This window comes from Grampus griseus (genome assembly GCF_964374135.1).
Source record: "Grampus griseus genome assembly, chromosome: 20".
NCBI lineage: Eukaryota > Metazoa > Chordata > Mammalia > Artiodactyla > Delphinidae > Grampus > Grampus griseus.
In genome coordinates this window covers 42,528,845-42,551,614 of record NC_139014.1, presented here as the reverse complement: position 1 = coordinate 42,551,614, position 22,770 = coordinate 42,528,845, and the positions used below count along the sequence as shown (strand labels likewise).

At 45.6% G+C, this 22,770-nt stretch overlaps 1 protein-coding gene across 2 annotated transcripts in view; it reads left to right on the top strand.

Annotated features, from left to right (window-relative positions):
• Positions 1-3,443: 3,443 nt before the first annotated feature.
• Positions 3,444-22,770, top strand: part of MYOCD (myocardin) — a gene marked incomplete at both ends in the record, with an annotated part of 89,922 nt that continues 70,595 nt past the window's right edge. For both annotated transcript variants that reach the window (XM_082678321.1, XM_082678320.1), the window contains one exon: positions 3,444-3,498. In XM_082678321.1, coding sequence (XP_082534447.1) covers positions 3,444-3,498 — 55 coding nt within the window. The remainder of the gene's footprint in view (positions 3,499-22,770) is intronic.

Here is a 22,770-nt window from a genome sequence, read left to right as displayed (position 1 = left end):
CAACAAAGAGTAGCCTCTGCTCGCCGCAACTAGAGAAAGCCCGCACGCAGCAACGAAGACCCAACGCAGCCAAAAATAAATAAATAAGTAAATTGGAAAAAAAAAGAAACGTGTGGGCTGTTGCAAGCTGCTAGATCCGTGGTAAGTTCTGACACAGCCTTAGGTACCTGAGGGCAAAGGAAAGGAAAGCCAAAACCAGGGAAAAGGATTTGGGATTACCTGGTATGATCAAGAATGGATGCAGAAGAGGGCAGGGTAAAGAGAAGGACCTAAAACACGCAGGAAGAATTGTTCTGGGTAATTATTATTCTTCCAGGTGCATTATTTTGTTTCAGTGCCCCAACACTTCTGGGAAGTGAGCATTTCTAGCTCCATTTTACATGAAGATGCCCAGCATCTCAGAAGACTTCAATCACTTACTCGAGGTCACAGAGGTAGCTTAGATGCAAATGGAGAGCTTCCCAGCAGCTCATGTCTCTCCCTTACATCACATCGCATCCCAGGCTCACGCTAGGCCTCAGGGGGATAGCAAGGCCCCCGAGAAGTGCTGCCAATGTGGTCCAACTGCAGGACAGAGCCTGGGGGCCTGCCGTTGCTGCGTTAGCCCGCTGCTCCCAAAGCACGGCAGCTTGGGACACATGTTTCCCTCGGGAACATCCTCTTTAAATTCCACCAAAAACGTTTTTTTTTCCACAAAAAATGCTTGCATAGAGGGGGGAAGGATGAGCTTCTATATGAGCATATTTATATCCATAGATATTCCTCGCCATAGGGGGTATAAATCCCAGAGGGCTGATGTCAGCAGCTCCATGCTCCGATGGGAAACTTGAGGAAGGCTATGGTTACCAGCATTTCCCAAACTTACTCAAAAAAGAAACCCCCCACACACACACGCACACGCACACGCACACGCACACACACACGCTCTCGGGCCTGCAGAGGGAAAACAATCCACTCCTGTCCAACTCATCTGGGTCAGGCAGACCCTTACCCCGACTTCCACTGCAAGAATGCTCCGCCAGGTTGCCATGTATCGCTCCACAGCCCTCAGGATAATAATCTGTTTGGCTCTTTTTTGTTGAATGTGGCTCTGAATAGTTTTTTCTCTGCTCAGATAATTTAGCAATATTCCTTCTCCCACCGGTCTCCTCCCTGTCAAGGACCTCCCTGCCACAGGTATCTGAAAGCTGGCCAGGGTTCTTCCAGGCTCCTGGGCAGCTCTATTCCCAAACCTCCCTCCACTTGACCTCTTTTCATTGAAGATCACGAGCCTGGGGTTCAACTGAGGACAAGAACAGGCTGGTAGGAAAAGGGGTCACTCTGTGTCACAGATACCGTAATGCCCCTACCCCCTATGTTCACATCTTAAACCCCAGGAATCTGTACGTTACATCACATGGCAAAGGGTTAAAGATGCAGGTGGAATGAAGGTTGATAATCAGCTGACCTTACAACGGCGTTTATCCAGGTGGGCCCCGTATAATCACAAGGTCCTTAAAATGAGGAGGGAGGCAGAGACGAAAGGGCAGGGCCATATCACGTGAGAAGAACTTGACCCATCATGCTGACTTTGAACGTGAAGAAGCCAGAGACAAAAAACATGGGCGCCCTCTAGAAGCTGGAAAGGGCAAGGAAACTATTCTCCCCTAAATCTTCCACAAGGGAAAGTAGTCCTGATAATACTGTGATGTCAGCCTAGTGAGACCCACTTAGGACTTCTGACCTCCAGAACTGCAAGATAATAAATTCTTGTCGCTTGAAACCACTCAAGTTGTGACAATTTATTCCAGCGGAACTAGGAAAGAGATGCCTTGTGTATGACTGTGTTTCATAATAACTGAGATACTCATGCACATCTTATCTTCCGTAAACGGCCTCTGGGGACAGGCCTCTATCTCCAAGAGGAACAAGGATGGGATTGCTCCGCCTTTCTGACATATCAGGAATTAAGTGGTCTAGTCCAGAAGACCTCATTTATACCAACGACTGGTCAGTTCCAAAGGGTGAACTCAAGGATCCGAGAATTTGGGCAAGGCCCAAACTCAGAGCATTAGAAGCTGTCCCAGGAGCTGTGGTCATATTAGGTCTTCATCTGTCACCCACGGATCTTTGAAGGGTTTAGCACTCTGAGACATAAGCAGGCGTGCATGTAGTAGATGACACTTCGACGCCCACGTGCACAGAAGGTTGCAAATAAATTCAACCCAACACTATGTGTATATAGTTCCGTGTTATTTTCTGTGCTGCCAACGATTAAGCAAGCTTCTCGAGAGCATGTCTTTATTTTATTTACAGACGAGCCTATCACACCTGGCACATTCTGGATGCGCAATCACTTGGTGTTGGATTCGGGACTCACTCGTGGGAAAAGTCTTTTAGACTTTACCAGCTGAGCCCAAGCCCGGCTCGAACATCCCTCTGCTCCAGAGACCCTCCCTCCTTGAGTCCCACTCTACTGAGCGCCCCAAAAGGGCTTCCAACTCGTGTATCTCCCGCAGGAGAGAGAGCACTGTGTCCTGGCTGCACCTGCAGACAGCCTGAGTCAGGTTTGTCCAAAAAGAGCATATCCCAGAAAAATGAAAGGCGTTTCGTTTTCTCCGTGGACGTGTATCCAGGTTTGATACGGGAACTGCGACATGTATGCTCCGTCTCTGCCTGCGCAAACGGAGAGAGACTGTGCTCACCCTGGTGCGTTGGAAGCCTCGGTTATTTGCCAGGGGTCCAGCCTGCTTGCCAAGCTCGGTGCGCCCCGGGTGCGCGGGCGCGCAAGTCCCCTCCCGGGGTGGGCCACGCCCGCCGCCCGCCTGCCAGGCTGCAGGGATGGAGGCCCCCTCTCCCCCGGGGTCCCCACCCTCCCACCTGGCCCGCCCACCTGCGCGCCTGACGCTACGCGGCGCCCCGCCCCTCCCCGCCGCTCTCGGCTCCCGGCTCCGCCCCCCGCGCGCGCCCTCCGCATCCCTGCCGCCCGCCCCCGCGCCGCCCGCAGCCAAGAGTTCAGACCGGCTCCCGGGACTCCTCCGGCTGCTCCGCGTCCCGGTCCCCGCTTGCCACTCCTGATTGGCTGAGCTCCTGTCAGTAGTAAAAGAGGATCAGATAGCAAACTGGGGACCTTCATAAAGGCGTGGTGGGGATGCTCGAGGAGCGCGGGCAGCCTATGACATCAGCCGCGCACGCCTGGGATGCCGCGGCGCCCCGCCAGACCCCGAGGAGGCGCAGGGTCCCGCCAGCTGAGAGTGGCGTAGCCCCGCGCGGCGAGGCCGCCACTTTTCTGGGGACTCTGGTTTCGGTCACTGGCTGCCACTGTACTCCTACCCGGGGGAGCTCGCGGAGAGTTGGATGAATTCTGGGTTGTTAACTGCGGTCAACTGGGCTCCCGGGAGCCCGTACCTGGTGGAAGTCAGGGGCCATCTGGCCAAGGGACCAGCGGCTCGCTGAGACTCAACATGACACTCCTGGGGTCTGAGCACTCATTGCTGATTAGGAGCAAGTTCAGATCAGGTAGGGCTAAGGCACTTGGCATTCCTTCTTCAACTTTTCCTCTTCTGCACGTCTCAACTCCACACTGCTTTCCAATAAATGTTTCAAAGCCAGCGCCTTGGCTACTTCAACTCTGTTCCCCAGAAGCACATTTGGCAAGTGAAGAATTGTATGTGCCTTGGGGGGCCTTTAATGTCTTCTGTTGTAAATGCTTTGAGTCACAGAGCGTGGTTTTTGTTTGTGAAAAGGCCAGTCCTTTTACTTTTGTCTCTCTGTTTGCGAGTAGAAATTCTGGAGGGGTCCATCCAACAGGAATAACCTTGAAAGTGAGCAAATAGGGGATTTCAAGTTGGAGAGCTGCACAGTATCAGTCAGAATTGCTGAGACAATGAACCTGATGCTGTTGTATTAGATACAGGAGTCACTTCAAATGGAGCTAATCCAAACAAATGTATTTCCCAAAAAAAGTCACTTGGGGGAAGTAAAAATAGCAAATTTGGAGCACACCAAGTATTTAAAATGACATCACTGTAGGAAAAAAAGAAGTCCAGTGCCACAAATATTTTTTCCCAAACCATCTGATGTTTATAAATGGAGACTTTTCCCCCCAATTTCTGTGTTAGTGGCGATAGAGGAACTTCTCAGAGGACGCTGAGTGAAGGTGAGTGGAGAGGAGACGGGCCTTTAACTGCCTCACACATAGGGTGGTAACTCGCCCCTGGAAGGTGTTGATGTGTGTGGGTCTCCACACTGAGACGGGGAGACTTCTTTGGTTCTTTGTCAATAGCTCTGTGTAGAATATCGGTTTTATAAAAGTGGTAACAAACTGCTCAGTAAACGGTACAACTTCCGCTTAGAAGATGGGTTACTTTATATAAACTGTGATGTGAACATTTCCCATAACAGGTGTTAAAAGGATGCTGGCATAGTTTGCTAAGTTTTCCATAGCCCTTCTAAGTGGGACCACGCAGCATTTCACTTGGACGGATGTTACCAAAAAATGAGAAGAGTGGATGCTGGAAAGTAGGGTCCTCTGGGACTTGCTTAGATGCTCCTGGCTTTTAGATGTCTTGTGGGGTCCACTGGAGATTTTCTATGGCTCTGTACCGTCAAAGCGAGATGAAACCTTGAGAACGGAGGCAGCTACAAGACTCAGTGCCCCGAAGATCCGGGGCCGGTCTGTCAGGGACTAGGTTCTGCAGTGGATTAATCCATCCTTTCCTTTCTGTGGTGAGGTGAGGCGGTTGGTCTGTTAATCCACTAGAGACATGGCCACTGCTTTGCAATTTGGTCAAAACCGCAGGGCAACACTGCCACCTTTCTGAAGAAGAGAGGATGTGGATTTGTTTTGCAAGAAGCTACGCTCATTTCAAAGGCACCCTTGCCAGTTTCCTGCAGGGGCAGGGGAGGAGCTGGTTTGTCTCTAGATGGACTTGGTGATGTACTTGATAGTAGAATTGCGAAACAGACTTACCAAACGAATGCTTCCTTCAGCTGCGGTGCAAAGGCAAGGAAGACAGTGCTCCTAATTCCTGCTTTGGTGGGTCCGTGGAGTCCTGGTGTCTCCCAGGTGGACCCTGCAGACCTAGACCCTGCAGCTTCCGAGAATTCCGATGGCAGCCTCACTTTGGTTTTTTTTTTAAACTGGGACAGGCTTCTGTGTCACAGGAAGGATTGCTTTGGGAAGACATGCTATGCTATCGAAGCAGACATAGGCAGGCTTAATCCTCTACCTTTGATAAACAGGGAAACGGGGTCTGGAAATGGACAAAGTGGTTTGGTCCTCTGAATACAAGGGGTTGATAATCTCCTAAAAGACAGAGAAGAAGACAAGTTGAATGTAAAACTAAGTAAATGTAGTGTTGAGGACGGGGATTATTCTTCCTGGAGATAATTACAGCCCTAGCTGCGGGAGCACAGAAGTCTGGCTGGCAGCATGCGAACAAGAGGGCCTCTTCCTAAGAGTCCTCGATTTATTTTATGGCTAACAATGAATAAAGAAGGCCTCTTCTCTGTTTTGATTTCTCTCTCTCTCTCTCTCTTGTTTTTTTCGTCTTCTTTTCTTTCACAAACTACTCAAAATGTGAACTCATAAAACTATCTCAGGGCTAATGTTTGCTTTGACAGTGGGTTCTGGTGTATTTCATTTAAAAAGTTTCAAACAAAAAACACAGGAAACGAAATTGATCATACCAAGGGGCCTGTGTGTAGGGCTGGTTTGTAAGGGAACAGGTAACTGTTTTGACTCTGAAACTGACATGTATGGTAACAGCTTGCAACTGACTTTCTATAAGCTGTATTCCAGTGACCTTGTTATTAACTGCGAATCGGTGCTACTGGAGCAATAAACATGAAAGTTTACATGGGTGAACGTGTTTAGTGATATAAACTCATCTTACTGGAGAGGCCGCAGGGTTTCACAATTGAATGTGCAGATCTAGTGCCAAACTCTGGGTTTTTAGCAGGCACTTCTCCTTATCGGCTGTATAACCTCGAACCTTAGCTAAATTACGTAACTTTATCTGCCTCAGTTTGCTTCGTTTGAATGATGAGAATGATTATAGGATCGTTGTGATGATTAAATGTGATACTACAAGTAGAGCATTTAGAAAAATGCCTGGCACTTAGTAAGCTCTCAAAAAATATTGTTTTATTATTTAAATTCTTAGGCAGGGTGGTCCTGGGTTTGTCACTTCTTCTCTCTGAGTCTTGGTTACTTCATCTGTAAATGTCAGGGTTGGACTAGGTGATTTCTCAGACCCTCTAGAAACATTTTATGGTTCTCTGAAAATGCAAAGATTGGGAATAAGCAAAATTGTGATTGGGCTGTGTGCCAGTTGGGCATAAATCAGAGGCAGTTTACTTAAATGCAGTCATTAGTGTTGCTTTTAAACTAACCACATTTTTATTGTTTTTCATCTTTTCACTGTTGTTATGTCAGTATCTGTAATCAGTATCACTGTCAGTAATTTTCCTCAATACCATAATGCTTGTGTCAGTAAGACACAAGGACCCATACGTGTGTACACATACACACACACACACCATGCACAGAGGATCAAAACGAGAGAGGTCCATTAGTGGGTTTCCCTTCTAAAGAACTATTGTGTTTCTTTTGCTTTTTTCTCTTTTTCTCTTCTCCCCAAACAGCTCATACAAAGGAAGACTCTGCTTCCTGCCATGACCTTACCTCCATCCCCCGAAAATTTAGGGCTGTCAGATTTCGCAAATAAAAATACAGGATGCCTAATTAAATTTGAATTTCATATAAACAATGAATAATTTTTTAGCCTATATTGGGAGCATACTTTCACCTGAACTAGGCACTTTGCATTTTCTGTGGCAACTAGGCTATAAAACTATATATATTTACCTAATTTAATTGACCTTTTCAGATCTCATTTTTGTCATGTACAAAACAGAGGATTTGACTGGTTCATCTCTGCAGTTGCTTCCAGCCCTAAGATTTGATATTTTCCCAAATGAACGTCCCTGAGTACTTCTGTAAACTTTTGAAGACTATAAACTTCATAGAAGTGTTACTGTGACATTTTTTAACTGTTGTATCCTCAGGAACGGGACATAGAGTAGATGCTCAATAAATTTTTCTCACGTGGATGAATGAATAATTCACACCTGCCATCTTTATAATTAATCCATTATTATTCTAAGATATGATTATTCTAAGACAGTCGTTTCAATTGCTTCACGTGTTGTCTTCTTTTCTAAATTTCCTTGATGACTTTTGGGTGTGACGTTTACTGGAGCACAAATATCTATTCCCAAATTCCATTTTGCTATTGAAATGACCAGTAGAATATTGGTATATATTCTAATATTAAAACAAAGGTGAATTTTGAAGTAAAATTATTTCAGTGATATAAAAATTTACTACTTGTTTACTTAATGTGCTATCAGAATATCTCTCATTTGCCCACGGTTACAACATTTTCCTGTAACCACAAAGGCAGAGCCTACTATATGCCAGGCGCCGTGACAGATACCGGGAATTCAAAAATGAGTAATATTTTACCCCTGCACTCAGAGCTAACTCTAAGCTAATAAACGTAAAATATACAGGATAATCCCCCTATTTTAAAAGGTCAGTTGATCAGCAGCCTTAATTCCCCTGTAACAAAATACCATAGACTGGGTAGCAAAACAACAGAAATCTATTTTCTCACAGTTCTGGGGGCTGGAAGTCCAAGTTCAGGGCGCCATCATGGAAAGGTTCTGGTGAGAGCTCTCTTCCTGGCTTGCCGGCGGCCACCTTCTCGCTGTGTCCTCACATGGCACGGAGAAAGAGAGACAGGCAGACAGCGAGCTCTCTGATCTCTTCTCACAAGGATACTAATCTCATCTTGAAGGCCCCACCATCAGGACCTGATTTAAACCTAATCATTTCCAAAGGCCCCGCATCTCCAAATACTATGACATATGGGAGTTAGAGCTTCAACATGTGAAATCTGGTGTGTGGAGGACACATTTCAGTCCATAGGACCATGTAAGGTAACATATTCATTGGTTCCAGGGATTAGGATGTCGACATCTTCGAGGAGGGGACATTATTCTGCCTGTGACAGCAGCTTCCAATAAGGCATTCCTAACTGTAACCCCTCCACATGCCTCTCTCCTGCAGACTTTGTTCTGTAGCACTTTTCCTTTAATATAGATTATTCAGCCATAATACCTGTGTTTTCCCCAGGGAAGTCCACAGAAGACTAACTCCACAGTACGTTCAAGTTGTTCAGCAGGAAATTTAAAAAAGAGGGAAGCAAAGTACAGTGAAAAATTAAATTGGATTTTTAATTGCAGGATTTCTGAAGCCCTTACTATTTCTCATGTCTATTACGAGCTTCTGAAAGGCAGGGATTCCGAGACATCCTTCACCTTTATTCACACAGCATCTCAGAGGACAAGTTTAGCTGGACAAACACATCGTGGAGAATTCTTTCTGGACAGAAAAACTCACGGTTTCCGACAGTGACTTCTCTCATGGGGTTAATCTCTGTGTCTAGGAAGCTGGCAAGCCCTCCGCACCCAGCCAGGTGCGCACTCTGTTGCTTTTCCTTCCTGGCTGCTTCCTCCCGTGCTGGGTCCCCCAGCAGTGGTTTCACTGCTCAAACCTCCGTTATTTATTGGCACCAATGCCCCACCCCGGGAATATCCATCAGAGGATTGTAACCCATGTCCCCAAGGAGCTCACAGGCAACCTGAAAGGTGCTGAAAAAATGCTATACGAGAGCTACGTATTCATTCATTCATTCAACAAACGTGCAGGAATATTTCTTCCATGTTTCCCTTGTAATGGAGACTGTGTTAGGAGCTGGGGGTTCGACTGGGAAGCAGAAAAGACCCATCCCATGTCCTCACGTGGAATGTTAGAGCTGACCCTCTAATACCCTGTGCGTGGTTCCTGCAAGCCTTCTAGAAGTCCACATGAGAACACAGTTACCGGGATTTTAAAAGATGAGTGTGTTTTAAGTCCTAAATGGGACTTTTAAATCTTTTTTTAAAGCTAGTGGAACATTCAGGGGCCAGCCCATCTACTTCAGACCATTGCATTCACCTCATATACCAGGTGGGCTCCCCTAGCATCTTAATTACTGTAGCAAGAGCCCCAAACTGCCCCCCTGCACCTAACCTGCCTTATTATTATTATCCATAGCTCCTAGCACTATGGAGGACACTAAACATTTTACTTGATCATTCAGTTATTTGTCCACCAGGGCAGGAATTTTTGTCTGTTCGTTTTCACTGCTTTATTCCCCCGGCACCTCGCACAGTGATTGGCATAGATAAGGCACCATTAACAATGCCTTGAATAGATACATTTTATTTTCCCCCACAAAGACTATTCAGAAACAAAAGTAACCCGTCTATGTTTTTATATAGATTTTAGGCATATTGAAGGAGTGGTGCTTAAGACTAGAACAAAAAAAGAATGAGTGAATATAAGTACAAAATTCAGAAAAGTAGTTACCTCTGCAGTAGGAGAGGCAAGGGGAAGAGCTAGGCGTGGAGCCTGAGTAGGAGAAAGGTTATTGGTGGTGGTCGTAGGTTGAGCAGTGGTGACGTGCACATTGATTATTCAGCAAATGAATTAAATAATGTTCATTCATGGGCCGATGATGACAGTGGGACTTGGACCAGGGATGATGATGGATCCAATTATGTGCATCTGGGGTCTTTGAAAAAAATTGAAAACATAAGTTTTTTAAGACCATAAAGAGTGGCATTCATCTTTTATCTGCTACAGTATATGACAGACACAGTAAGAGTTTGTCAAATAGGACTGAACCAAATTGAATGGATTCTGATCTAACTGGGTTGAATTGGAGAACAACAGAAGTGCCTGGCAGAAGCAGAAGTGCTCAACCCAGCAATTTGAGGATTTTACATACCTCAAAGAAGCCAAACCTGAATAGGAGATGTTGGAACATGAAGGAGTCTTTCATCTTTATTTCCATCTTACTAGCACGATCTCACTGGTCCTCTAGCAGATGGTGATGAGCTTTTTTTTTTTTTAATTAAATTTATTTTATTTTTTATTTTATTTTTGGCTGTTTGGGTCTTCGTTGCTGCGCGCGGGCTTTCTCTAGTTGTGGTGAGCGTGGGCTACTCTTCGTTGCGGCGCGCAGGCTTCTTATTGCAGTGGCTTCTCTTATTGTGGAGCACGGGCTCTAGGCGCACAGGCTCAGTAGTTGCGGCTCGCGGGCTCTAGAGCACAGGCTCAGTAATTGTGGCGCACGGGCTTAGTTGCTCTGCAGTATGTGGGATCTTCCCGAACCAGGGCCCGAACCCGTGTCCCCTGCATTGGCAGGTGGATTCGTAACCACTGCGCCACCAGGGAAGGCCATGACGAGCTATCTTGAATCTCTGCCCAGATCAGGAAAGGGAAGCTGGCAGGTGTATTTCCCAGGTATCAGTCTTTCCAGTCTCATGCCCGCTCTCCTGTGGGCAGACCTGTAGGGGGAGCCCATCACGCCCACTCTCTGACTCCATGATCTTGGGAAAGTCAGTGCTGCTCGCTGGGCATCTGTTTCCATTGTGGTAAAATGATCCCTGCTATTTGTGAGGGAAAGAGTTTTGTAGAATTATCGAGGCTTTCTTCTGCAGAAAGACGTCTCCATTCCCCACGTGGGAAGGGACTCCTTGACCTGGTGGCAAGAATCGCACAAGAGAGAAGCATGGAGTAGTGGTTTTGATAGACGTAAATAGGATTTTAAAAAATAACCACCCATTAGCCAAATGATAGTTTTTTGCAGCCTTATGATTTTAATATTTAGTTTTTTCAACTTTATTAAGCAGACAGTGTTTGTTTAAGTCAGTAATTTGCACTAATTTCTATTCTGATATCATCTAGAACAGCTGGTAAGTCAAGCTTTACCTAACTACATTTGCATTATCATTCTTAGAGGAAAATACAAGGGTCTCCAAATTTTTTACAATGTCATTTATTCCCAGAAATTCAGAATAAATAAGGCTGATTCCTGACTTTCATTTTTTACAGAGCACAGCAAAGTGCCCTCAGAAACCACTGAAGGAAGAATAATTTCATTCTTTTCTCCTGTTGGTTGAAGGAAGATAAATTCTCCTGTTTCTCTATAGATACCACTAGAGTAGTTCTCTCACGTTTCAGTTACACCAGTTGACGTTTGCTGTATTCAGCCACCTTAGATCATTAGAGAAAGCAGTAGAATTCTAGCAGTAGAAGCAGTGGATTAAGCCACTGTAATATTGTAAAATACGTTTATTGGGTTCCCCCGTGTAGGACCTTAACCATCACTTGGTATGCGCAGCAATGATCAGCAAATACACAGACTCTCATGTCTTGCCTAACATCTCAGTTTGAACTGCCACTCAAACAAGTTATCCATCCTTCAATCTGCATCTCTTTCGCCTTGGACTCTTAAGTAGTGCAAAGTCATCAGTTCTTTCTCATAAAATATAGTCCAGTAGCCCCCAGGAATATCCCTGTTTCACAGATAATGACTGGAAAATACCCCATAAGCTGTTTTGACGTCCTACTTCCGGGAAACACTCTCCTTCCAGGAAGTCATTCGACTCTGTTGTCCTCATGACTGATTGGGCTGGTTTCTTGGTCTGAGGGAAAGTTCCACACGGGACATTCCGATACTCAAACTCCAGACAGGGCCGTGGGGCTTCAAAACAGGCTAACTCCAAGAAAATGCTATTCAACATTCATTTGAACAATCATTTCCTCAATACTTCAAATGTCTTTACTATTTTGTGTTCCCTTCCTGCCCTTGTGCAGACAGGTAAAGAACTTTACAAAGCTGTGGTCAGAGCATACGCCTAAGTTAAACTCAGCCTTTTTAGCAGTCAGCACGATATCATAAGCAGTTGTCCAGACTGCTCCGTAGTAGCATAATTCTTGTTTTAAAGACTGTATCCTGTTCCACCAAGTGAGTACATAATAATTCCACTTGTAGTGGAATGTTATGCCAGTTACACTTTTTATGTTCTAAATAACACTACTATGGAAATCTTCATGCACATAGACTCTCTCTTCCTCTGGATTGTTTTACAGGATACTCATCCTTTAGAGGAAATAATCCAAGTGTGGGAATCATGGATAGGAATCTTTATGATCCGCTAGGGTAGCTTGTATTTCTGGAGCACATAACAATGCCCCAGGCTTAACCTTAGTCCCTTTTCCACATGGCAGTGAATATCTGACTCTGTGATAGAACTAACTCAGAGTCATCTTGGATACTTATCCGATGCGGACTGCCGTTCAGTGAGCTTTTCACACCTTTTCAGTCAAGAATGAAAAGGAAAAGGAGCCACAAGTACCTGATACCTTTGGAAACCTTTGGCTACCTCTGTGTGATCTGCTATTTGGGGACCAAATGTGACCGTATTACCAGATATGATTGATGCTTCATCAAAGGAGAAGAGAACAGGACCAAGAGTTACTGGGAACCTGTTATCTATGACATTTTCAGTATCTCATTTAATCCTTACAAAAAATGCTATGAGACAGGTATGCTTATTCCGTTTTATAGATGAGGAAACTAAGGCTCAAGATGTCAAACAACTTAGTCGGAGTAACATAACTGGTAAATGGCAGAGACGAGGTCTGATCCCATCTGTGCCATGATGACCATCTCTGTCACAAGCTAAACCTCGCTTCTCCCACCCTCCCCCTCCACCGCCCATCCCCCACACACACACTTGGCCCAGTGGATTTAATTCTACATTCCAGTGGAGTTCTGGACTACAACTTCAGGTTTATACCCAATTGCCATTATTGTCCGTGATTTTCTAAATAGCGATTTACTAAGCTACTTGTTTCTAATACTCTTTAACCTGTAAATTATACATGCCATCTCTCCCAAATCCCAGGACTTTTAATGAAACTTGAGTATTTTAATCTCAGTTTATCTGATTAAAAAATTTCAAGAGATTTTTGAAAAACAACAACAACAGACTTGCCCTAAGACACTATACATGTAAGAAATATCAAATAACAGAAGAGTCCAGTGGCGGTTGCCAGGGGCTGGGAGGTGGGGGAAATAGGGAGAGGTTGGTAATAAAAGGGCACAGACTTTCAGTTATACAATAAATAAGTGACATGACATAAAATATTAGAAGACAGTTTTAAATTTAGCACCCTCCCCAAACACACACAGAATGTCAGTAGATTCTAAATATCATGCTCATTTCTTGATCAAAAGGCAGTGAAAAAAAAAAAGTTTTTGTATTTTTAAATTTTTTATACAATTTTTAAGTTACTTTCCATTTACAGTTACTACAAAATATTGGCTATGTTCCCCATGTTGTGCAGTATATCCTTGAGCCTATTTTATACCCAGTAGTTTGTACCTCCACTCCTCTACCCCTTTATTGCCCCTCCCCCCCCCACTGGTAACCACGAGTTTGTTCTGTGAGTCTGCTTCTTTTTTGTTACATTCACTAGTTTGTTGTATTTTTTTAGATTACACCTATCAGTGGTATCATACAGTATTTGTCTTTTTCTGACCGACTGACTTCATTTAGCACAATTCCCTCCAAGTCCATCTATGTTGCTGCAAATGGCAAAATTTCATTCTTTTTTATGGCTGAGTAGTATTCCATTGTATAAATAGACCACATCTTCTTTATCTATTCATCTTCATCCATCTGTTGATGGACACTCAGTTGCTTCTGTATCTTGGCAATTGTAAATAATGCTGCTGTGAACATTGGGGTGCATGTATCTTTTCAAATTTGTGGTTTTGCTTTTTTCAGATACATGCCTAGGAGAGAAACTGTTGGGTCATATGGTAGTTCTATTTTTAGTTTTTTGAGGAACCTCCATACTGTTTTCCACAGTGGCTGCACCGACTTACATTCCCACCAACAGTGTACAAGTGTTCCCTTTAAAAAAAAAAATACTTTGATAGCTGAAATATTTTAAGCTCAGCAAGTTAGGGATCAGAACACACCACAAATATACCAAAAGCATTCAAGCATAGAACAAAGTCTAGAAGGATCCATTCTCAGTGATTATCTCTGGGTGGTGAGAAAATGAGTAATTTTTAATTTTTCTTATCTTCTTTCTTATATTCCTATATCCCTTATTTTGATGATCTATTCAGTGTCTCCTGTATCTTCTATAGTAAGCAGGAATAACTTTGGTAATACGTGAATTAGCAGCGGACATTGCTTGCGTATTCAGTTTTAAGCCATGCAGTCGTAGGAGATGAAAGATTCCTTAACTGAGGAGCCGCTGAAACAGGTTGCCTGAACACCTAGGAGGCTTAAGTTGTGACAAACTCCCACCAATCCGAGAGCACATTCACGTTCAGGCTACAGCCAAGAAAACTTGGTCCGCAGCTGAGACTGAACATTGGCACCCCCTCCGATTAATCTGTGTTGGAAAATTCTAATGTGTATGTCATGATACAAGCCCTACAGTCTCACTGACCTGGGCTCAGATCCTGGCTCCACCTTTCCTGGTTGTATGAACTTGAGCATATCCTTCAAGCTCTCCACTCTTCCGTCTGTGAAGGTGGGAACAAAATTGCCTGCCCTGTGGAAATTTTGTGAGGCTTTAGTGAAATGACAAAAAAGGTATCGGACCTAGTGCAGGGATGTACTTGTGTACTCCGTCAATGGTAATGGTTTTATCCACGGATTAATATTCATGATTATATCATTATTTATATCAATATGCTATAGGAGGTTAATCTGCAATATTTAAAATTACTTCAATATTATTATAAAATGTCATATTGTTTCTAAATTTACAACCATCTTGTGGTTACCTCATGAGATTTGCCGCTACTTCTTCTCGTTTCTTTTTACATTTGAGAGTGTTGCAGATACTCATTATCATTATAGGATTTACACCGTATTCTATAAAGTGATTTATGTACGTACTATCACTTATTCCTTCCCTTTCAAAGAAAATTTTGAGAAAGGCATTATTATCATTTTCATCCTCCAGACAGGGGTAGTCGTCCAGCTCAGGTCCTTATGTGTTTCCGACAAGAGCCCCAGGCCTTGTCTGGGACCTTGCAAGGTTACCAGTTGGCTGTAAGGATTAGCGTGGCTCATGGCTGTTCTTCGGGCTCCACTGAGAGCCCAAATCCTACACCCTTGTAATCGAAAATATTGTTCTGTCTAAAACTGAAACCAAGGCGAAGAGCTCTCTCCAGAGGGAACAGTGTTTGAGGATCAGACAGCACTCTGCTAAATTATAATACCTTTTATTTTTATGGTGCATTGAACTCGCAAGTTGATACGCTTGTATTTTCATAACAACTCTGTGCGATTACAGAACTGGTCGTGCCGATGAGATTGAGAGTCTGGGACATTAAGAAATCCGCCCAAAGGGCTTCCCTGGTGGTGCAGTGGTTGAGAGTCCGCCTGCCGATGCAGGGGATGCGGGCTCTTGCCTCGGTCTGGGAAGATCCCACATGCCGCGGAGCGGCTGGGCCCGTGAGCCATGGCCGCTGAGCCTGCGCGTCCGCAGCCTGTGCTCCGCAACGGGAGAGGCCACAACAGTGAGAGGCCCGCGTACCGCAAAAAAAAAAAAAAAAAAAAAAAAAAAGAAATCTGCCCAAGGTTACTCATTAGATTTAGAATCAGAGTTCTGGGCTCCCAGAACCAAGTTCTCAGTGTGATCCTCTGAGGAACATGCAGCCTGGGAAGACATCGATGGTGCAAAGATGGGCCGATGCCTGGCTTTTTCAAGGCCAGTGGCTCTCAGCAAAATAAATGGTCCCTCTGCTTAGAGCGTTCTTCGCACGTAGTAGCCATCTGCACTGGCTTCAAGGTTCAAAGGGCTAGATTAGAGAGAGAGGTGAAATTCAGCAAGTTAGATACAGTATTAGCTGGGAGAGGAGAACAGAATAGGCGTAGAAATGGCAAAGCAGCTTTTGGCTTTAGTAGAATACCAGTCTCTGCAGAAGGTTCTGGTCTTAGCACATAGACTAGATCCCAGCGCTATGGAATGTCCCAGAGACAGAAAATGTTCTTAAATGTTATGTTTGGTTGTTTCAAAACCTTGTAAAAACAGTAGAGCCAAGATTATTTTCTAACGCTTAAAATTTTAATATACCTACATTTACTATTTTCTCAAACTTTAAAGGTACAGCATATGTGTACATATATATATACTCACACTATTATATGTTATATATATTTATATCAATCACTATTATATATATCATGATTATATAATGGTGTGAGTATATAATATACACATATGTCTATTGTATATTGTGTATATACTCTACACTTCATATGACGAGTCAAAGATCGATATTCTTTGTAGTGTTATACATGCTACAGAAAAATTGAAGGAAAAACTCAAAATGCTCAACAAAGGGAGAACGTTTGAAGACACTGAAATGTAATATAACGTGCATGTTATATATGGTACTTTCAAAGAATAGCTAATGAAATGGAAATATGTTTTATAACCAGAAGAGGCAATATGTGCTTTCAATGCTAGCACGGTATACCACACGCTTCACTTAGGATCTCAAAAGAACTTCAGTCTCTGTTGCAGGACTACAGCGACGTGGAATGAAAAATTTCCCCTTAATTTGGAGAGAATTCCTTTTCCTTGCCCTCGTAAAGCACGCCCTTGGTTCCAAGTTCTAATACCAGTTCTCATCCAGGTATTCCCTGGACGCCTGCGTTCACCTCTTGAATGTTTGTGTAGTCATTTATCCCAGCTCACGGAGTCTTAGTTTGATCACGGCAGTGACCCTGTGAAATGGGTCTAATGATACCTTCCTTAGAGGGATGGGAAAATGAGGTTCAGAAAGGGTTCGTGACCCACTGAAATTCACACGCAGAAACATGGCAGAGCAGGGCTGAACCTGGATCTCGTGACCCCTCCCAATGAATGGTGGACGCTGGGAGGGGAAAATCAGAGTCCCTTTCCTCCAGGACCACCCCCCACCCCAGCACCAGCTTTCAAGGAAAGCAGGTCAAACAGCAGGTTCTGGTCCCCCAGGCCCCTCCTGCCCCCCTCCAGCCCGCCCCGGGGTGGCACGCGGTCCACCTAATTCACTCGTGGCTCTAGGCCATGGAACACATAAACAAGTGGGGAAAGCCTCCAGAGGAATCTTGATGCCCACATGGAACCATTTGTCTTCTGAAATGATTGTTTGAAATTGTTTATGTCAGTTGCCGAGTTTCTGTTGCTCGCTTCAGGGACCTATTTGTGATGCAGGAAAAAATTTCCCTGCAGCCGAGTGGTCAGGGCTCAGCGGGCAGTTCTGGTGACAGCATGGCCTGACGCCAGCTGGTCCTCCCCACACGGGGATGGCTCTGGGGAGATGCACCGCAGTCCCAGTAGAGCACCCCAAGAATGATTGGGTGCTCACTGTTTGCTGGGTACTGCTTTCAGTGCCTCACATGTACGAACTGAACCCACACAACAGTCCTGTGGGTGGTACCTTGGGTCCCCCTCCGTCCCCCCACATTCACCGATGGAGAAATTGGAGAACCCAGCCCCGAAGGGCATTTCATAGGACTCCACGACTAGTAAATGGAAAAGCTAGGACTTGAACATATGCACCCCTGGCTTCAGAGCCTACGTCTGCAACTCCTACTCTGTACTGCTTCTCACAGGCATCTAGGCTGGCCGGAGCTGGCTTTCTCATCCTGTCCTCCCCGAGAGCAGGCAAATGGCACCTTCTGTCCCCTTAGTGACATCGTCAGCCCCACGGCACACCCACTCGAGGCCTGCGTTCCTCCTGCCTGTAGTGTCTTGAGATGTTGTAACATAAAAGCCCTCAGCTCACAAACCTGGCAGCTGGCTGCGTGAGAGAGCATTCCTTTTGAGGCATGAATTAGTCTTCTTCAAATGTTTTGACAAACTGAGAGTGTGGTGCTTAGGGAAAGGATCACTTCGCACTGTTTGTGTGAACAGACATCCTTCTCAAACTTGAGACTGTGTGTGAGGCTTGATCATTGAAGTAACTGCGTGGTCATTCTGAGCTGGTGCTCTTTGGATGTGAATATTCCCCTGGTTTTTACCCAACACGTGCCCAATGCTGGAAGCTGGCCTGGATTCGTGTGTCTCAATCTCCTCGAAGGAAGCAGAGTCGGGACATCTCGTGAGATCAAGAAAGAACAGTGGTGCCTGGTCCCAGCCTCTTCCCTGCATGTCTGCTCATCTGTGAAGACGACTAACGCCAGTCCGGCAGCCCAGGCTCCCCTTCTCCATCAGACCACAAAGGGCACATCAGTCACCTGATCGTCATTTTCTCTGCCTCTTCTCTCGATGCCCCCAGCAATGGACGGGTACCCAGTCAGCTTCTGTCCTTCTTGTTCACCGTGACCACGTGGCTGCACACAGGGCAACGCTTGGTCAAGGGAACAGTTATTCTTGGTACCTGGACTCTGAAGGCAAGGAGCAGGGTGTGCTCAGATGTCAGCAGGACACACAAAAATAATCCCTGGCTTTCAGCCTTGTTTGGGGAACACGGCCAGGCTTGGGGCAGGAACAGTGTAGACAACGTGGCCTAAAAGGCCACATTCTCTCAGTTCTCATCCCCCCGTCTCCTCTGTACTAGGCGGGTTGATGCCCGTGTACCGTCAGACCCACGAGTGACGCAGCCTGCTCCTGGGAAGGGGGTTTGTCCCAGAGTCGGAAAATGCCGGGGAAAGGAAAGAATTCTGTGAGTGGGCCACCCGTTGGGCAAGGAGAGAGCAGTTATTTCTACAGTCTGTGTCCGACAACATCAGCTCCCAGCTCTGAGCATCCCTGAAACCTCCAGTGGTGGTCCTGCTTGTTACTTGCCAGGAGATCCTCCATTGCCCTGTGCCTGATGGTGTCCTCGAAGGCAATGACGTCGAAGTCGGGGGTCGTACGTGAAGGTTGATCCAAACTCAGGGTGGAGCTCAACAAAAAGAAGTTCAAGGCCAAAATTTTGGACAGATACGACTGCCCCTTCTGAGGGGAGAGCTTTCAGCCGACTGTCGCTCTGTCGTGTCCAGGGCTTGTGGTCTTTACCTGGCATCGGCTAGAGAGGACGCCACATTAACAACCATCCAGGATGCTTCCCGTGACATGCTTAACTTGGCCTCCTGGGTCTGCCAGCGTCATGCTCTGGGGTGTATGTTCTGCCACCTCTACAGACCCTAGATCTGCACCCCTAGGAGTTTTGACTAGTGGACCAGGATTTTAAAATAGATCTCAAAGCTTTGCTTGCTTGTGCTGGTAGCTTTCCACCACCACCGGCAGCCCCCGTTCAATACTAATCGGTAGGGAGCTTCTTGGTTTGCAACCGGTAGAGAATTAAATCTTGAACAAGCTTAAACAAAGAAAGAGCACTTACTATAAGCATCCCGGGCTGTCTCATGGAACTCGGCAACAGGAACGTGGTTGATACTTGGAGGAGAATGAGCTGGAATTGGGTTGGGGATTGGAATACCTTCAGGCAACTCTCCCTGGCTCTCCCCATCCCTGTTGGCCAGCTTCACCATTTTCCCAGTTCACGTGGTTGAAAACGGCCACTCCCGACAGCTCCCAAGAAGACAGCTCTCGCCCAGTCCAATTTCCAAAATTCCTAGGGAAAAGCCCAATCTGGCTGGGGGGATGCCCATCCTTGGGGGAAAACTGAGATCAGGAAGAGAGGCCATCCTGTGGGAACATCTTAGCTACACAAAACCCACCTCCAGGGGCTTCCCTGGTGGCGCAGTGGGTGAGAGTCCGCCTGCCGATGCAGGGGACACGGGTTCGTGCCCCGGTCCGAGAAGATCCCGTGGAGCGGCTGGGCCCGTGAGCCATGGCCGCTGAGCCTGCGCGTCCGGAGCCTGGGCTCCGCAACGGGAGAGGCCACAGCAGTGAGAGGCCTGCGTAACGCAAAAACAAAACAAAACAAAACAAACAAACAAAAAAATCACCTCCATAGCAGATCAGAAAGGCATTTCCTTGTAAGTTCAGTGGAAAACCGTTCAGAAGAGAATGAAAGGCAGGTATGACTTGCTTCTTATTTTCTCTTTTATTCCTCACTCTGCCAGGGACTTTATTGTCAATATCTCCCCCTTTCTCATCAGGGGAGCCAAGTCTTTCGGAAATGGAAACTACCCATGCGTGCGCACGGATGCACATACACAAAATGGGCTGTAGTTGAGTAGAACTGAAAGGAAGCAAATTAAGTGCCATGGGCTTAACAACTCCATTTATTTATTTGCCTAAGTTTCCTGGGAGAAAAGACCAGAAAAGCCTCTCTAATTCCCAAACGATGTGAAGCTTCCCTTTCATAAGGTACCCACAGTTGTGATTATTTGTTTAACGTCTTTTGCCTCCTAGGCTGTAAAATTTTCATAGGCAGAGTCAGTGACCGCTTTATTTGCAGCTGGACCTTTAAATGTCTAAAACGCTATCTAGATATTTAGTAAGAGATCAATAACTATTGAAAGAATGAAATGAAGGATGAATGATGTTAACGCACTCACCTTACTGCCAAGTTCCCAGATGGAAGCATGGCCTCAAAGCTCCCGATAGCCCTACCAATTTTGCTACCAATAATTATAGTAACAGTGCTTTAGTTTTTTGTTTGTTTGTTTGTTTGTTTGCGGTACGTGGGCCTCTCACTGTTGCGGCCTCTCCCGTTGCGGAGCACAGGCTCCGGACGCGCAGGCTCAGCGGCCATGGCTCACGGGCCCAGCCGCTCCGCGGCAAGTGGGATCTTCCCGGACCGGGGTACGAACCCGTGTCCCCTGCATCGGCAGGCGGACTCTCAACCACTGCGCCACCAGGGAAGCCCAGTGCTTTAGTTTTTGCGGTTTTATTTCTTCTTTGCCAAAGTCTGATGAAAGAAATTGTCATGTAAATTTGATTCACCTGTCTCTGACTCTTTCTCTCCATCTTTAATTTATTATCAAGACATAGTGATTTCTTCTTTTCCACTTGTTTCTCAAATCTTCCCTCTCCTCTCCATTCTCACCATGTCCAAGTGACCTTTCCTGCTTTACCCACGGAGCCTGATAAGAGTCTTCACACCAGCCCCATCTCTGCCATTCATGTTAACACGAGATTAGTTATCCTAAAATCTCAATGTTACCATTATAACTCTGCTGCTCAAAATGTGCCAGTACTGGACTTCCCAGGTGGTGCAGTGGTTAAGAATCCACCTGCCAATGCAGGGGACAGAGGTTCAATCCCTGGTCCGGGAAGACCCCATGTGCCGCGGGGCAACTAAGCCCGTGACCCACAACTACTGAGCCTGAGCTCTAGAGCCTGCGAGCCACAACTACTGAGCCCTCGTGCCGCAACTACTGAAGCCGCACACCTAGAGCCCATGCTCCACAACAAGGGAAGCCACCGCAATGAGAAGCCCACGCACTGCAATGAAGAGTAGCCCCTGCTCGCCGCAACTAGAGAAAGCCTGCGCGCAGCAGTGAAGACCCAACGCAGCCAAAAATAAATTAATTTTTTTTAAAACGTGCCAGTACTGCCGTCTTTCTACAGGATAAAGTCTGAACACTTCAGCGTAGGTTTCAAGGCCCTCTTTCCATGAATCCCCACTTCCTTTTCCAGTATTATCTCTTACCGCCCCACGATAGGAGTCCCTCTCCTTGAAAAGTTGGTGTTCTGGGGCACACTACATATCTGGTGAGGGCCCAATGCAGCATTATAATGTGAGGTCCTTTGTTCAAAATGATCACAATTTCAGGTGGTGACAGCACAGCGTTAAACTAAGCACAGGACCCTTCTGAGCGTGGGATGCTCATGGCACAGGTCATATATGCTCATGAAACTGGCTCTGGCCAGGAGGTACCATATGGATTCCACATTCCAATTTTTAGGCATGCTTTTCCCTTGATCAAGAATTCCCTTTATCAACCATCTTTCCTATAAGATTCTCCCTTGCAAATGTAAAGGTTCCATTCTTTTATCCTCGGTACCCTTCTGTGAATACGTATTCTTTAATCATGTGTTGCCTGACACTTTATTTATCTAACTCATGTGTGGGCATCTTCTCTTCTTCATTAGATTATTCATGCCTTAAATTACTGTGTATCATCCTTAATGTCTGGAGATGCCTCAGCCAGTAGCAAGGGACTGTTAAATACTTTTTGAGAGACTGAATTGGTAGCTTCATGGGGGGCATCGTAAAAATTCTGGGGCCTTTGTAAAAAATAATAGCTGTTTTGGGTCACATTTGCCTCTGGAGGTTCACTTTAAGACCCTGCATTTCACATCTGACTTCTTGGAACCCTCGATGGTATACTGCTCTGCTCTCTTGCACTCTTTTTCCTGCACTTCGAATATAATGCTAAGAACTATTACAAGACGTGCCATCATCTCATGGGGAGAACTCCTGAGATTAAGAAACATCTCAGAGGCTTGAATTTGGAGACATGCACAGAAAGACCCTGGTCAAAGATGAAACCAAAGGTCATGAAATGTTAACGCTTTTAGTAGGAAGCCGAGGCCTGCAGAGGTGACGTATGTGTGACCGAGGTCACACAGCTGTTTCATGGGAGCAGCAGGACCTGGTCCCCTGAACTCTCGTGTGACTTGCAGGGGACATCCGCTGTTGTATTCCAGCAGGCAGAGCTCAGGGTGATCTTCTAACCAGTACTCATAAGTACTTTGCCTGCGTGCAAATGAGAAATTCACCGTAGATGCAGGTTATTATTTTTTTTTAATACAATTCACTTCGGCTTTCTGTGAGATTCTGGACTTTGGCATCTGTCTTCCAATATTCAGATGATAAAAAGGATTCACATTTAGACAGAGGGCATATTGTATATGCAGGACATGAAACAACGTATAGAGCAATGAGGATACAAGCAGTGTTACCGGTC